The 17448-nt window shown below is 33.0% G+C and overlaps 1 protein-coding gene across 1 annotated transcript in view; it reads left to right on the forward strand.

Annotated features, from left to right (window-relative positions):
• Window positions 1-13298, forward strand: part of LOC128551288 (uncharacterized) — a 52119-nt gene extending 38821 nt beyond the window's left edge. The window contains exons 4-7 of the mRNA XM_053532075.1: window positions 8165-8737; window positions 9326-9397; window positions 9505-9891; window positions 13177-13298. Of these exons, the coding sequence (XP_053388050.1) occupies window positions 8165-8737; window positions 9326-9397; window positions 9505-9891; window positions 13177-13298 (1154 nt within the window). The remainder of the gene's footprint in view (window positions 1-8164; window positions 8738-9325; window positions 9398-9504; window positions 9892-13176) is intronic.
• The last annotated feature ends 4150 nt before the right edge of the window (window positions 13299-17448 follow it).

Below are 17448 nucleotides of genomic sequence, written 5' to 3' on the forward strand. Positions count from 1 at the left end.
GTTATAGCGAAAAGATATTTCCTTTTGTGAAGAAAGCACCAAACTTTGTATACAACTATCATAAAGTATGCTAAATCCAAAACAAAGAAGAGACACGCAGTTCGCTAACCTCAGTTAGCTTAAAATGAGGCCCCAAAACGGGACCTATATTTTATTTATTTTATTCATATATTTTTGAAAGCAATGTCAAAAAAGTTAATTTATGACCTAAATAAGTAATTATTCTTGACATTATATTTATTCAGTTACATTTTATACACATTTACTATATAAGACACAGACAAATGACATACATGAGGCCCTAAAGTGGGAAAATTGTTTTAAAATTTCGTATACAGGATGTCTTTATTTTTAAGTATGAATATATTATCACTCAAGTAAACAAAACTAATTTTAGTATTTAACTATACCAAAACATTACTTAAACATTTTTTACATTTTTAGGTTCATTAAGGGTATTTTATAAAACAAGTTCACATATACGTTCATACTGTAATTCATATAATAGACTGCATTCCTGTTCCATCCAATTTTCATTCTCACATCGATTTGACAGTAGTACGAGGGGTGTTCAATATGTAATGTTACTCCGTCTGTAGTTCCGTAACCGCTTATTATTCTTAGATGCGGTTTTCGGCACATTATAGAACAATGTATTGGCAACACAATGCTATATAAATTATAAAAATTGGTAGATCCAAAGTAAAAATATAATCATTTGAGTGAGATCTACTCGGGTATACTGGACAATTTTATGTCCAAAATATTGAGATTGTAATATGCAATTCCTTGATTCTACTATTCAACAACTAGAACTATAGTTCAATGTTCAGTTTAAACAGATAAAACAAATCTTGATCTTCACAAAAACATATGAAAACTAAAATAAAAAAAGTTTATAAGAGTTTTAAATTGAGCGTATATATTTTTACTCGAAAATGATAAGGTGAGTACAATAAGCCTCTGCAATTTTGTCAGGCGCGTTAATCATCGTTTAAAAAAAAATATTGTATTTAAGTTGATACTAGTATCTGAATTCTCGATTGCGAAACTAGTTCTTACAACTTTGATTAATTGCTCTCAACATCCATTCAAGATGGAATCAACCTCGAGTTTAGATAGTTTTAGTTGTGTTGTAAAATTCAAAATGCAATAAATAGTTTAAAACAAACGCAAACTCATCACAAATTGCTGTACCTCGTAGAAAAAAGATAGAATTTTGTGATTTTACAAGTTATTCTATTTTTCGGAGACTCTCGATTCCCAGAACAAACCTAAATTATAATTATGGTCCAGTACACCTGAGTACACCTCGCTAAAAGGATTATATTTTTACTTTGAACCTGTCGATTTTTATAATTCATATAGCATTTGTTTCCAATAAATTGCTCTATAATGTGCCAAAACCCACATCTAAAAATAACCAACGGTTACTGAACTACATACGGAGCAACATATTGAACGCCCCTAGTAATACTGTACATGGGGTACCAATGATTAGATTTCCCTATTGATATATTTATTAGGCAAATATATTTACATTAAAAACAGAAGCTAAATAAGGGGTCATTTTGTGTATGTGTGTGTGGGGGGTTCTTTTGTATTGCAATCTCTAATTTATATCCCTGTAAAACATATACAAAACACAATTTTATATGTTTTTCAAGACAATTAATGACTTCAAGCTAAAGCATACCAGTATCCTAATGCTTTCTTTATAACAAAAGAAAATGGTGGAATGTGTACTAAATGTATTGCTGTATTTATTATTGCTAATTCATACAGTTTGGTTGCCAATAACGGATCACTTACGAGTTTTTTTTAGCGATGATTCATTTCACCTCACAAAAACTGTTTATCAACTGGCCTTTAAATATGCGTTATTATTCCCTTAATAAAACAAAATTTAAAAGATTTTAAAAGATTTTCATTACAGTGTTGAAATGATGGTTTGTAAGTCATCGGTGTATTCTCCAATAGCGAATCATATTCACCAATACCGGATTACGTGCCAGTGTAGGGTGGGGATCATCCTAAAACCATATCAAAAAACAGATATCAGCTGCTTATTATTCTTTAATAGAACATCTAAACATATGAAGAATCATACTTAAAAATTTCAAGTTTCGCTGTTTTTATTACAAGACAATGGAAATAACCTTTAAGAAACCATTTTTAGTCTAACCAATACAACTGTAATCTATTCCATTTTTACCAATTCCATTACACCACCTTCTTTGGTAATTTTAAGCAACTGTCTGAGTTTAGCAAAGTAAAGATCCATACATCTCCTTTTTTGAAAAGTATAGTTACATGGCAACACAACACCACCACCTTCCTTACCAGGAGCCGGCAAATCTTTTGCACCAGTTAACCGCTAATGACAACTTCACTACAATTTGCTTTGATAGCTACACCATCTTTGTAAGAGCAAATTATAAGTTATTTCTTGGTAATACTGGTCTAGACTGGTTTACCTCTTAGATGATGTAGGTTTCCGGTCACCTTATTTTGTTGAAAAGAAATGGGAGAGTCGTCTGCAAAATTTCACTTTCAAAGTGAGGCTTGATTTCTGTGTTGAGCAAATGCTTGGTCAAGAGGTTCATTGACCTTGATTGTGCTGATGCAGTAAAAGTAAATAAACATTTTGTATTCATAATTGTAAAACATTTGTATTCAATACCACAAAGTTTCATTACCTTTGATAAAAAAATTTAAAACTTACAGAAATTTTTGAGTGCAATACTCTGCAACATTTTATAGCCGATGGAGCTCATTCAGCACGGGTAAAATGACTATTGCAGACCATCCTAGTTATAATCATAGCTGATTTGTGCTCTTATATAGTGTTAGGAATACCTTCGAGTAGCGCAATTATAAGGCCTAGAATAATTGCTTGTTTAGGGTAATGCCCCAAGAATTTGTCATGAACTTTCAAAAGTTGAAAGAAACGTTATGATAAGATTACCCTAAACAAACAACTTTAACTTTAGGCGTAAAAACCCTTTGAATATTTAACTAAAACTGTAATAGTTTCCAGTATTTCACTCTCTAGCACAAAGGTCTTCAAAATGTTATGTCTGAGTACACAGCATTGGCTTGATACATTTATATCTGCCTTTGTAGTGTATAACATAATTAAAGCCAAGTAACAGTTCTCTTGTCCGTTTCCAGTCGACAGGATTAGCAATGCCAATGTATGCTATAAGTGCCTGTTTACAACCTGCTTGATACAATGTTCTTAGCTACATACGTGAACATCTCTTAGGAGGTTGCTTTCAGTACGTCTAATTGCTTAAGAAAATATACTCTGGCTTCATTCCTTGCATGATAGAACAACCTATCCTTCCAGTTGTCATGTGCCCTTTTCAGATCTTTAAACGAGGCATAACCGTAAGTAAAGACAGCCTATGCTTGCAAACTTGTTGAGGCAGTATCACAACTAGATAATGCATAAAGAATGTTAGCTTTAAGTGTTGTATAGATGGCTACGTTCTTTTTTTCTTGTTGGATTTTTTCCTTGTTTTTTAGCCAAAAAGACGGCTTAATAAGGAATTAGTCAGCATGTACCGGAACTGTTTGGAACGGCCGAACGAAGCAACAACTAACAACTAGCAAACTGTTTTACTACAGAAAACACAAGTGTGTCTCAGTGTCTGTTGCTCGTAACATTATCCCTTTGTGGATTTGTTCATGCATCTGCGGCAAACAAATGCGTACCATGCACATCTTTCTCGTTAGTGCATATAAAGTGCTGGATGTATCGTTGAGAATTATATTCTTTAATGTATTATTTGCGTTTGCAGACATTAGCATGAAGAGAACATTTATTTATGACACTGCTTCATCGCATACCTGATGAGGTTAATAAATCACATGTGACTGTATACACTTTTGGAACAAATCATGTTTATGTTACAAAGGCATCAAGCTGTAAGTCAAATGGAACCAGACAAAATTCTAGTTCCTAAAGGAAATAGGCAGCTTGAAAACATCTAAACTACCTGATGTTCACATTCCTAATATGTCCGCAGAACAATTTATTTATGAGACCATGCTTGGGGAGAGACATTAAGGTATGAACTTACTAAATACTAGTTGCTGGCCATTTTTTATTCTAGAAAAAATTTACAAATTTAAAATGGCTACAGCACACACCAGGGGCCGTTTTAAATGTCTGTAGCTTACCTTTTCTTAAAGACTGAAAAAAAATAAATAAAAAGATGTATCGTGACTCCAATGGTCACATTTTCAGAAAAAAAATCTGCTAAATCAGCAGTGTTGGTGTATGACCTAAGTTTCCATGATAAATCTGTCATGCTATCGCATCATTACGAAAGTGCTTCCTAAAAACGGAGGACTCCTTGATTCTGCCATTTGTGACTACCATGATTTTTCCGCGCCAATTTCCTATTTAGTGTCTGTATACATTAATTATGACCCTAGTATTGCTTATCCTGTTGACTCTGGATTAGCCAGCAATGACACTTGAGTTACATTACTGTATACACTTCATAAATGTCAGTGCAATAATAGTCATGTATAGGGAATGTAACTTTGTCAAACAAATGTATTAGAGAAATACTGGAACACCAATTACATTTCTTAGGCCATACCGAATTGATATGTCGTTCGTCGGAACTACCGCATCAATAATTTCATTCCCGAGAAAAAAATTCATCCGCCCGCAGGTATATAAAAAGTCTCCGAAAAAATGTGCTTTTTTTCTGATTACGCGGTCCGGAATGATAACGGCAAAACAGGATTTATCGCTGTTTTAATGCGTCAAAGTGATATTGATCGGAATTCATGCGTCCGTTATACATGTAGCTGATGACCCAAACTCAAGAAGTCAGGAATTATGGTATCGTTATGTTCATCATTTATTTTAAATCTAGAGAGTATGTGCTAGTGCCACACATGGCCTTCGATGTGCCGGTAGGTGATGAAGTAGGCACGTTTTACGATTGTTCAATACAGTGAAAAGAACGAAGCCCGACTTGTATTGTAAGACGTGCACGAGTGACAAGGATGCAATTAAATATAGTTGGATTAAACAGAATTATTGTTCAGATATAAAGTTTTCAAACCATTTGTTATCAGTTGCTAAGTTCAGTGTGTTAGATATAGAGCCATAGCCGATTGCTATCTTAAAAAAAAGTTTGTTCACAGATCCTGACCGATCCATTACATTATCTCGGCCCAAATGTTTTTGAAAGTAACTTCTTTACTACAGCAGTCAGATATTCAATCAAAATGCAATTAGTCAATTTAAAATTGTATAGCTTTTCAAATAGGTAGTGTATATATAAAAATAATGTTTAAGAAAATCTGTCCTATTGTAACCCCATCCAATTTTTCCTGTTTGTATATTAATTGGATGTGAATTGATTGAAAGAAAGAAACTGAAAAACAGACCTCCCCAACACTAAATTTCTATGTCAATCAAAGCACAACAATAACAATTTTAAGGGTAGCCATGTTGGGATCATTCTTTGTCCGTCTGTTATCATTTTTGACTGAAATGAACCTCTACCACAAAAACGTAAGCTAGCCTGATCTGATAAGACATTATTCCAATGCGATTCGAGCAATGTCAAAGCATTTGTATGCCCAGCTCTGTTTGGTCTCACTGGTCAAGTGGTTTATTACTTTTCCTCTATGGGTTGGAGTTTCACTAGCGGTTTCGCTCATGTGTCGAAGCCATCTAATTTGGTTTCAGAAGATATGTTATTCCACTCAGGTGCCCATTTTGTCTTAAATATTCCTCATTCTCTGCCGTTAAATGGGCACGCGTTAGGATTAATGTAGAAAAATCAAAATTAAAAATTAGGCACTCATCCCTTAGTAAATAAACAAAAAAAAAAAAAAATCAAAATTAAGAAAGAAAAACAAAATTCGCTCGCTCGCTCCCTTTTTTCCTTTTTGAAAATTTTCCGAAGAACTATTAATCAATTTGGTATGGCCTTAGATATCTATTGAAACGGTACAAGTGTCAGTTTTTTTTTATTTTATAGGTCTTTGGCTGTGTCATTTGATTTGAAAATATGAACATGTCATATACTGTTCTGTAACAGACAAAAGATTAAGGGAGTTAATTTTGATGTTCCCTACAAAAACATATAAATATGATCCATTAAGGGACCTCTCCTTTTAATATAAATATATTGCCCCCATAAATACAGCTATATAGGTTTCCTCATGGACCTCAAAATTTGAATATTTTTTACCTTTTTGATATCTTATACATGATATATATGAATGCAGTATCTTTATTTATGTTAAGTTCAGTAATATGATATTCTAACTACTAACATGAATTAATTAGCCCTTTTCATGAATTAACCTTTTAGAAATTGTTCTTTATATATTTAATTGAAATGAATAAAAGACTGTTCCCCTTTGGGCTTTTTTTTTGGTTGATTCACCCCAACAAAACGTACATGTAATCCTTTTCTTATGCTGAATACTTTATAATAGTTAAATACAAAATTTCATGTTTTCTTCATACGAAACATTATTTCACACTCGGTTTTAAAATTAAACATACAGTAAATATCTGATTATGTCCCTTTTTAGTAAGTATCTTGAGAAATGTATAAACTTTGTATATTTGTCAATACCAAATGGTTGTCGGTCCATGATAGTGATATGTTATCCATGTTTAGATCATATGAAACATTACTATACAGATACATTTCAATTTAAAGGAAACAATTTCTTTTCCAAGACATTTTACCTCCCTTTTTAAATTGATTTAAAAGGAGGTTTCAGGACAGATAGAGCGTAAAGTAAGGTAGTTTCATGCCAAATTTGCTTTCTTCACAAACGGGAACGTCTTTGCCATTTTGTGTTCCATATCTTACTCCCTATATACATGTAACTCCGAATAATATCATACCTCAAAGTAGGTTTATAATTATGTTCTGGACAAATTTTATTGAATCTAAGTAAACTATTTTCTGTAAAAAGATATTTCGAAAGTGAGTGTGTTCCGTTTGTTGTAAGTTACGTATTCTGTTTTAACTTGTTTTCCAGTTTATGAAATTGTGTTAATCGACGATCATTGAATGGGTGATTATATGTTTTATTTTGTTAAAAGTATATTATAAGACGACATTGGACTGAAACTTACTCTTTTTTACTCTTTTAACGTTTGTAAAATGTAACGCACTAACAAATTTTAACAACATGTATTTCAATGGTGAGAGCGGTGATAGCAAACAAGACATGTTTGTGTATTTCTAAAACTGTTTGAGGGCAAATCCAATGAACAACCTTTCGGACTGATAATGCTTTATTCAACCAGTGATTCACAACAGCATCTGTGTAGGTACAGTATCTTCCCAATTTGGATATGATATATTTCATACTGAACAATGAAATTATTTTTGTACCAGATCTAACGTTAAGCCGCGGACCGATGAAGTTATCGCAAAAACTTCAACTTCAGTAATCTCTTGACCAACTGTATTTGATTGCATTATTTGTTGTTCCGATCTCCAGAAATGTAAATAGAATCGTGCTTGACTTAATTATATTTCATTTTAAAAAGAGAAAATAAGCATAAAATGATATTTCGTAATCTTGCTGTACAATGTGGCATATAAATCGTATTTTCAACTATTTTTTTGTATGGTACCGTCGTGTTGTACAGAAAGAACAACTTTCTATTCTTTCTTTTAATTGTAATGTGGAACTCACTACTTTGCAGACCTTTACTTTTGCATAAAAAATATAGCACATTGGTCAGGGTAAGTAACAAGGACTTTCTTAAGAGGTTGTGGTGTTTCGAAATACAAATTTACCCTGCATACCAATTATACCTCGACAATCTATTGTCTATTTGGTAGATTACATGAAACGTACATATTCGAAAATATGTTTGCACTGAATTTATAATTTTGCCTGTTCAACACATTTCTTAAGATAATACTGATTGTGAAAATGATACACGTACAATGCAAATAACTGCAAAATTAAGAACTTTTTAAATGATGGCAGAACATTCAATGTAACACTTTACATATACATTGTATATGCCAAGTTGTGTAACAGTTTTATGAGGTAGGCGTAAATCGCATTTAAAATAATACCCTGCGTGCGCCTTAAGCAAACTGCTTCAATTTTCTCATATCGATTATGTATTCGTAATTGTTTTCAGAGTTTATGTTGTTCTTCAAAAGTGACATTCCCGATAGATATAAAAGATATGCGCTTCTTCTTACCGAAGGTGGCATGTTAGTTTTAGCAGATGTTTTCAGGAGAGAATTATCGAAAAATGGAGATTGTTTAGAAAAAATACTTGAAAGAAAGTGGGAGTTTTTTAAAACGTTAACTGTCAAAGAAGGTTCAGCTTGTAGTCATGTCAAACTTGGAACAAATGTCTCAAAATGGGGACTTCAGACTCTTGCAAAAACAATTTTACATCTGTATGCTCCCGGACTTAGTAGAATGGAATATAAAGCTGTTCGTGCCATAATGGAAGCTAGTGGAGACTACGCGAAAACGGCATTGGTGTCTTTAGATAGTGACAAATTTCGGCCATATTGGACAGACATTGTAACAAATATTAGTATTCTCGCAGTTGGACTTGAAGACAACACCCAAATATTGTGCCAAGATCTCATAAAAAAATATGACACTGAACCGATCGATGAGTATGCTGCACATAACTGTCTAACACAGCTTGGTAAAAACTGTTCTGAAATGCAAAGGCTTGTTCATCAGTATATTGGTAATTCCGTAGTTGTACATTTATTTCTTGTGTTTCTGATCAAATTAATTTACCAGCACTGCGTTTTGTTAGAACAGTTATAAATGTATTTTATGTTAAATTGAAAACTATGAAATGTTATTGGAAATAAAGTAGTTTGTGTTTAAATCATGTACCACTTAAGTATTCATCAGTAAGTAACTAACAGTTTTTCAAAAATGAAATTTCTCTTTTCTCTTTACTTTGCCACTTATTTGTTGTAGCTATCTTAGAAAATTCTATGCAAGTCAAGATGTGTCCGAAACAATTAAACAGACTTACGTAATTATAAGCACTTCATTTTCTTGCAGTTTTGGAACAATATTTATCTGTAATAAATCTAGGTCATAAATGTAGATTACTATAATAAGAAAATAAGTCTACAAGATCTATATTGCTATCTTGAATATTTTTTATTTATTTTCCTTTTAAGCTCAATATTTTCCTGAAAGAAATAGGAGGAATTTGACAAATACATAACCCTAATCTAAATAATTGTGATTTGTTATCTATTTTATTATCATTGACTGTTTTAGTATAAACGACGAATTTCGTTGTTTTACATTGCAGAAACAAAGGAAAAGTTGAAGCAAGCGGTGGAGCAGATGAGACGAGAAGGGGCTGGCTTTGGTTCAGATCATGGTAATTTAATTTGAAAACATATGTGTTTTTCTTTTGCTGTGGTTTTCTTTTAAATATTTGTATCTTTTTTTTTCAAACTTGATATTCGAATTATTCTTTTCTTTTAGCCGTCGAACTAAAAATGATGACGCATGGGAAGACGGAGGAGAAACAGAAACTAGCAGAAAATATACTTTTTACGGTGTGGCAAAAGGCAATGAGTCTATCCGATGATCCCGGAAATTTTGAGGCTATCGAGGAAGCAGTAAACAGAATCTTGGAAGGGATAAAACACTTGCCAAATGTCAAGGTTGAAACTGTGGAAAGACATTGTATTATAGTAAATGTTGTGTGTTCATTCAACGTTGGTCTGTTGCAGCTTTTAGATTTCATAGAGTCTGTCTTATTTACGGAGTGTATGCAGTCTCTTAGTCAATCGCTCAGTGCATTCTGCGGAGAGGAAATTGTTGTAACTGCTTTCTGTAGTATAGAAAGTTTGTTGGAAACAATGAGTCGTAAGTTATTCAAATATACATATATTTATTACAAAATCCTTAAGATGGCTAGAGTGGCTAGACAAAATGGTCCTGAACTGGTAATGCGTTTCCCACTGTTGTTTTCTTCCGAATTTAATTTTGAAACGGCAAGTTACATGTATGTTATAAATGAAAACAGGGGAATATCTCGCTTTTTTGTACATTACCGCAAAACCCTAAAACATTTAACCACTTCTTATTATGAATCGCTTGAAGGATCTTCACAAACCCAGGCTGTAGCATTCTTGTGTGCACTCCAAGCCATCTTTGTTCAAATACGTCCGCTTTTTCTGCAACTAAGGGAAGCAAGAGGAACAAACATTCAGTTTCTGTTGAAAACACTTCTGGATGGGTCTATATTTGGTCAGAATCATTCTTCAAAAAGTTCCATGATCTTTCTCGAGTGTTTTCAAATATTTCTAGTTGACTGCAGCTAAAATAAAATACAAAAGTACTTCTTTCCTAGGTATATTTGATGGATGTTCACGCATTGCCTAAAGTTCAAGGTCAGGTAAACTACTTCGGTCCTTTAGACCCCTTTTATACAAGATTGGATGAAACTTTATCAGAAATGTCAAGGCGAACTACTGTTTTATATCCTGTGGCATCATAGCATGGACCTCTCTCAAGCTTTTCAATAAGTTTGAACTGACCTTTTTGGCATTCAGAGCTGAAAATGGAAAATATTATTTTAATGACCTCTTGTAATGAAACTCTTGATGACTGTTCACAAAACGTGATATATATTATACCACATTTATATAGCACCCTTAAAGCTTTTCATGCACATGTACACGTTCAAAGATGCTTTATAGAATAAACTGTAAACAATACGAACAAATAAGCATTCAACACAAAAAAAAAATGCATTTCGCATTAACAAACTCCCATACACACATTACCACAATACCATCCCCTTAAAAATTGTTTCTTGTTTCTCGATATTGTCTCTTAACAGACCATCAACCACCTTAATCAGAATCTTGTTGTAGGTATTTAATTCTATTAATCACATAAGTTAGTCGCCGTGACGGAAGTAAACAGAGTTATTGCGATACTCCCGTAGTCGGCGTCATGAGTGGATAGACAACTTATTAATGATTTTCAGGAAGCTCATATCGGTTATTACGCATCACACCTAAATGAAACTTCCCACATGCATTCTGAATGATTATTCCAACTGCATGACACAGGTTCCATTACCCTTTCTATTATTTAGATGAAACTTTGCCGCTTTATGGACTTAGCAATTGTTTGTCAACACTTCACACACTCCTGGAATGGTATGGGACCTGTTGTTTTAATTTTGATTAAATTATGCCCCTTTTTCTACAAATTTCTTTTTACGAAACCATCCCGACATTCTTTAAACTTTTAGTTTCTTGTTTTGTTTTTTTCATATTATCCCAACCCGACTCGCAGATTACACTCCCACATACATGTAAGTGGCATCAATAGCCCCACCGTACACATTACACTCCCATACACACATTACCACAACACTTTCCTTAAAATTTGTTTGTAGTTTCTCGATATTAGAAGCCCATTAAGCACCATAGTCCTTCCTCATACAAACCCTACGTCCAACCACACACTAGGCCCCATCCATATTCTTACTTTTATATTCTTGTTTTTCTTGATATTGTTTTTTTGTATCCTATCCCCTCTAAAACTTTACCGAATTGAGTAGAAATTTTGTATGCACATAAATAAGAAATTTGCATATGCCTTTCTGAATTAAGGTAGTTCTGCACGTTTGATAAACCGGAAGTGATGGCGTAACGTCATTTATCCGGAAAACTTAGAATAAAGCCTGGATTCGGCGTACGGAAATGAAAAATCAGTTTATGAATTAAAGGCAACCTGTGAATAAATTTATTAAATTGTAACATTCTCTATCTTTCTAAAGTTAAAATATGATATTAAAACTCTGACACGTTAAATAATTCAAAATAATGTCTTAAAATCAGCTTCAAATAGGCGGTTTACTTTAATCATGGCCGAATATCTCAGAAATAAGCACACGGACCTATACATTTTATTTCACTATATTATAGGCCATATGTTTTTTACGACTGTAAGAAGTTTCATTAAAATCTGCATTGTGGAATTTTTTTTCTTTTCGCGAAAATGTAATGGAAGAAACTGTGGCTATTTTCCCATAGACTCTTATTACGAAAACTTGCGCGAGGGGGTCCGAAATTTTCAAATCATTCCTAGTAAAAGAAAACAAACACACGAACCCTATCCTTTTCATTTGCTGAATTTTCAATTATAGTCTAAAGTTTGAAACATCAAGTTTAATCAAAATTCTACATTGGCAAAAAATTTCGATCCAAACGTGCAGAACTACCTTAAGTTGAGTCCTGGCTGTCCTTTCCGTGGAATTGCTCCATTCAGGTCTTTTCGGTACACACACTGTGACAAGTATTTTAGTTTGAAACTAATATTCATTAGCCGAACACGTAAAAAACGCAGAGAAGCTCATATTTCCATGCACTTCTCCCTTAAAAATTAAGATTGTTCGATTATTCTGTGTGTTATATTATTCTTTTACTTCCCTTCAACAGTGAACGCATAATAATTGTCTTACATGCCACTTACTTATTAACAAAGAATTTCGTGAATTATTTTTAACATAATGACTTGAAAGAGTATTTAGATCCAATTGATATGAACTCTATCTTCAAGTTGGATGATTTCGTGCGTATATCTGACAATTAACGAAGAATTTAGAGTACTAATAGAATTTGTTTGTTCAGTGTAAGATTGAAATATCTTTCACGAGTGATGCAATATTTTCAGAAGGGGCATAACCGCGAGAAAATGTAAGATATGGTGTACTTGGGTGAAAGATACTTTAATCTTACATGTAAAACAAAATAATTGTCTTTTTTCATGTGTTGATTCAATTTACCCCCCATTTTTATTCGTTTTACCTTAGGAGAAATATTTTTATAGGTATTTTTCACGTGGATACTGATATATTTTCTCGGTAACATTTCGTAAATCCTTGAAAAACCCAGTAATACCTTCATGGTCTCGAGGACACCATAGTTAAATAAAATGAACGTTGTACATTTATTATTATTTTGTAAGGTTATGCAATATCCATTGTTTCCTATAAAAATTATATTGACCCCTGAGTTTCCCAAGTCTTCCTTAGATTTATCTTAGACAAATAGTGACCCAAGATAATGAAGATAAAATAGTCCATTCATTATTGATATGTTAACAGTTATAATTGTAAATGGCATTTTACAGACATCCGGGATGAAGAGGTCATTTCGAGCACGATGAGTGTAAAAGTAAAATGTTTCCACTGTAGGTTGCGGGTGCAAGTTTCACAAGATGATACAGATGACAAAACAGTCAATAACTATTAAAATATAGCACAGAGGCCTGACAAAGCTCTAGGGAAAGATATCGGATAGATACCAGCGTGGATGTTAAAGGTTTAGATTCCTTGATTTGATGATGATCAATTTGTGTACACTAGTGGCATGGAATACCACACACTTAGTCATTTAGAAAGATCAAGTAGTCAAGCCCTCTTTATACCGAAGACCACTCCAGGGCGTATCGTAGCCGACATCAATATTCAAGTCGTACTTACAAGTCTCTATAAACGAAAATATTTCCCCTAGATCTTACTAAGTCACTTCCTGATTACACTACCTTACTGCATCCCGAGAGTGAATTTTTAGAGACAAGACACGACAGAAAAGGCAACATTCAAAATCCTCCGAAAGTATACGTCTTTGGGATTACAAACCTGAAGTAGAGTTTAACCTAGAGGATTTCTTCTCATCAACCGAGTCATTAGAGGAGAGCTCTTTCGAAATTGATGATGGGTCAGTGGATCTTCTCGCTTATGAATTTCATACAGGTACAGCTCTTTCGACAGTGATGATTGGTCCAGGAGCTCTTTATGCCTGACAAGGCATTTTTTCCAAGAAATTTTGGATGGTTCGCTGGATCGCTTGCTTCAGGGCGCTCATATTCCTTCATTTCTGTTTTTTAAAGACATTCATCGACAATTATTGAAACATGTGCATAATACTTAAAAGCAGGAAAAAATCGTTTCATATTGACAGAGGGTGATATTTAGGCATTCATTCGATACTATGTAAAATAGATCTGCCGTTGATAGCCTTGTATGTCCATCTAAGTAGTTTTACTTTTCTTTTTTGTTGTACTCTATTTCAGCATCACTAATACCTCTGTCTCGGAAGGTTATACTCTTTAACCTTTTGTTATTGGCCAGTAATTGCTACAAAAACATTGGCTGAAAGGCATTTTAATCATGTCACTATCGTACAGCTAGATTTATCCTTCTGGCCTCAGGACGAAGGTAAAATGTTAACAGGGTATGTTTCTTTTCTGCTCCATAACTCTGAAATATTTAACCCGTTTTAAAACACTTATGCTATTCAACGATAAATGTTAAACCGTGAACGTTTATTATTAGAATAGTAGGCAAGTAAATTGTTTGTTTGCGAAGTCCAATCTAACCACCTCATTTGACCTTTTAACCAACCCTTGGTCCGAACCGACCAATGCCGGCCATTTAATCCACAGTTTTTAAACCCATAAAACTCTGATTTAACTAAAGAGATTTAAATTAAAGATGATTTATAAATGAAGAAACATAGGTCTTTTGTAAAATAGTTTCCACGTAAAAACTTTAAACACTACACCGAGAGACATAACTGTAGAATAGTTTGGCCGATATACCATACAGGAAGTAAAATATAATGTGGGTTGAATTTAGACCACATTTATTTTCTGTTAAATAACTCTTTAACTTCCTTGGTTTGTAATCCTTCTACATAGATAAAACAACGGTTACAGCAAGAATTATAAATGACACAAATGTACACAATACCAATAAATACAACATTAATAATTATCCATTGAAACAAGAAATTTTTCCAAACGAAAAATAACACAGACCAGGGAACAAATTGCTAAATATAAACAACTAAAAAATAACACAGACGGAACCAAATGCTAAATATAGACAAATATAAAATCAGGTCTGTTAATTTACAATCTATCCCTCTTTTTATTAAAAACAAGGTAATCGCTCCCTTTTGATCATTGAAATTCAATATATATACAAACGGATTTTAATTATATTGGAAGAATAAAATTACTAACTACTTTAGGAGTTGTTATTATAGAAACAAAGTAATTGAATAATAATAACACATAAAAATAAAATCTGATAATGTCAAAACCATAACACTATTATAATCAAGGGAATCATACACTATATATAACCGTTCAACTTTTATATCATGTGAGTCGAGTTCTGTTATGCTTAGTTTCGCGGAAGTCATCGGACTTTCCTTGTCTGTTTTAAAGGTATCTTCAGTATGTTTGTGTACTGACTGGATCGGCCTTGTCTGTTAAACGGTTACAGCCCAACTGCCTGTTTATGACATTGACTGGTTGTGCACCTAAAGAAGTCTTCCGTCCTGTTTGTAATAGCACTGAATTGCCTACTTCGTTTCTGGTCCTCTAGTTTCGATGGGGCGGGAGGCAAGAACAATGGGTTTAGAAGTGATTCTGGCTGCAAACCGGCCGGTTGATGATTTAGAGGAAAAACCAGCTGTTATGTGACCTACAGATGAGGTCTCTTAGGCAAAGACCTAATGGTTTCACCCCGTCGTCGTGGGGTGTGCCCGTAATAAATTTCTACCTGGCGGTCGGGGTTAAAATAATGTCAGACCACGTCTTTTGGCATTTTTAAAACACTATTAAACAAATTTACAAGAGTTAGTACAAACAACTGAAATTATCACCGTTTGAGTATACCATAGGCCTATATGCATGAATTGAATTATTTATTAATGTTTTAGAAATTGTTTCCTCAGTGTTTTATACAAAAATCATAATGTTTATACCATTTTGTAACAGTTTATGAAAAATAAACAAAATAACCACAAATGTGTTTGTTTTGTCGTGAGTTGTATGTTTATTATACTTAACGCCCAGGTATATTATCAATCACTGTCCTTTTGTTCATCCGATATATAGAAATTGCTGTAACTACCCGCCAAAAGCGAAAATGTTACTTCTCTGTAGATCCCGATCGTCATAAGGAATGAATAATCAATCACGGTTCCCCTTGTTTAGAGATAAATTTTTAAAGTTTTCTTATACATAGATATTAACTATCATGTAAAAGTTCCTCAGCTGTGTATATTTACAAATTAGCAAATACCCCATATTACAAGAATTGTAATGCTTCACATCCACCAACCCCCTAAATATAAAATGTGATATGGGCTTTTTTCGTTTATTTGGTTCCCTAGGGGCCTGGTCCCCGTTTAATAAAATCTTAATATCTATTATATACATTCCGGATTTTTTAACTTTAAACCAAACCACTCAAACACATCTTGTTGCAATTTTTTTTTTCTTAAAATTTTATATTCTTGGTTTTGTGTTTTATAAAATCTTTATAATCTAAATCTACAATAATCCAGGTTTTAATTTAAAATGCATTTAAATAGTTTCAGTACCGGTCATATTTTCAAAAGAAAAAAGAAAAAAAAAAGAAATGTTGAGATATATCCCATGCACCACACTGTTAAAATACTTTTTCATTTTACGTAATCATAAAGATTGTTATTATAGTTTCAAAGAGAAAAACCTTCAAGTCACCCTTCCTCGACCTTTCTTCTATTTTCCTTTTCCTGTCTTGTTTTTTAAGGTTGAAGAATGATTTCAGCTAAATCATCAAGTCTTTTTGTTGTGGCACTTCAAAGCAGATAGATTGTCACCATTATCTTGTTCTACTAGCTAATTGTTTTCTTTTTGAAAAGAAAACATTTTTTACTTGTGTAATTTCTTGGTATTAGTGGTATTTCTCCACATTCCTCGGTTATTGCTTTAGTATTAGCAGTAATTTACTTGAGTATATACAGTGATTGATTCTCCTGTTTAGTAGCTGAATTCAACTACAAGAGTCCAAACATTTAATTATTTTTAATTTTATCACTTCCAATTTATCATAATGTATCTTTAAATTCATTAATACTTTTTGTATAACCTTTAAAGTTGACTAACTCTTCGTACTTTATATTGTGATGTGCATCGACATTATAATCATGTTTACAAGTGTTTTCTCCCTCAATTTTCGAAGCTATTATTAATATTTATTGCTTCAGTATTAGCAGGAATTACTCCCTTGTTTCTGATTTTTCAACTACAAAGTCCAGTTCACATTTTTTATGTTCTTCAACTTTCCAATTAAATATCATTAATAACATCTGTAATTTTTTTGTAATATTACTAAGGTCGTCCATACTTAAATTTACGGTTGTCAACATACTAATCCAATTTTCGAATTTGTTTTTTAAAGTCAATCTATTTTAGATAATGTTCTTTTTTTAACGGTATTTAATGCTGTATCATGATCATCACCGCCTCTTTGTGAAGCTGGCCTTTTCCAATTCAGCTTTAATATGCTGCAATTTTTAATTACGAAAATGTATCGAGTAAATCTTGATTCCCTAGTTTGCC

This window comes from Mercenaria mercenaria, chromosome 19 (genome assembly GCF_021730395.1).
Source record: "Mercenaria mercenaria strain notata chromosome 19, MADL_Memer_1, whole genome shotgun sequence".
In the NCBI taxonomy this organism is placed as follows: Eukaryota; Metazoa; Mollusca; class Bivalvia; order Venerida; family Veneridae; genus Mercenaria; species Mercenaria mercenaria.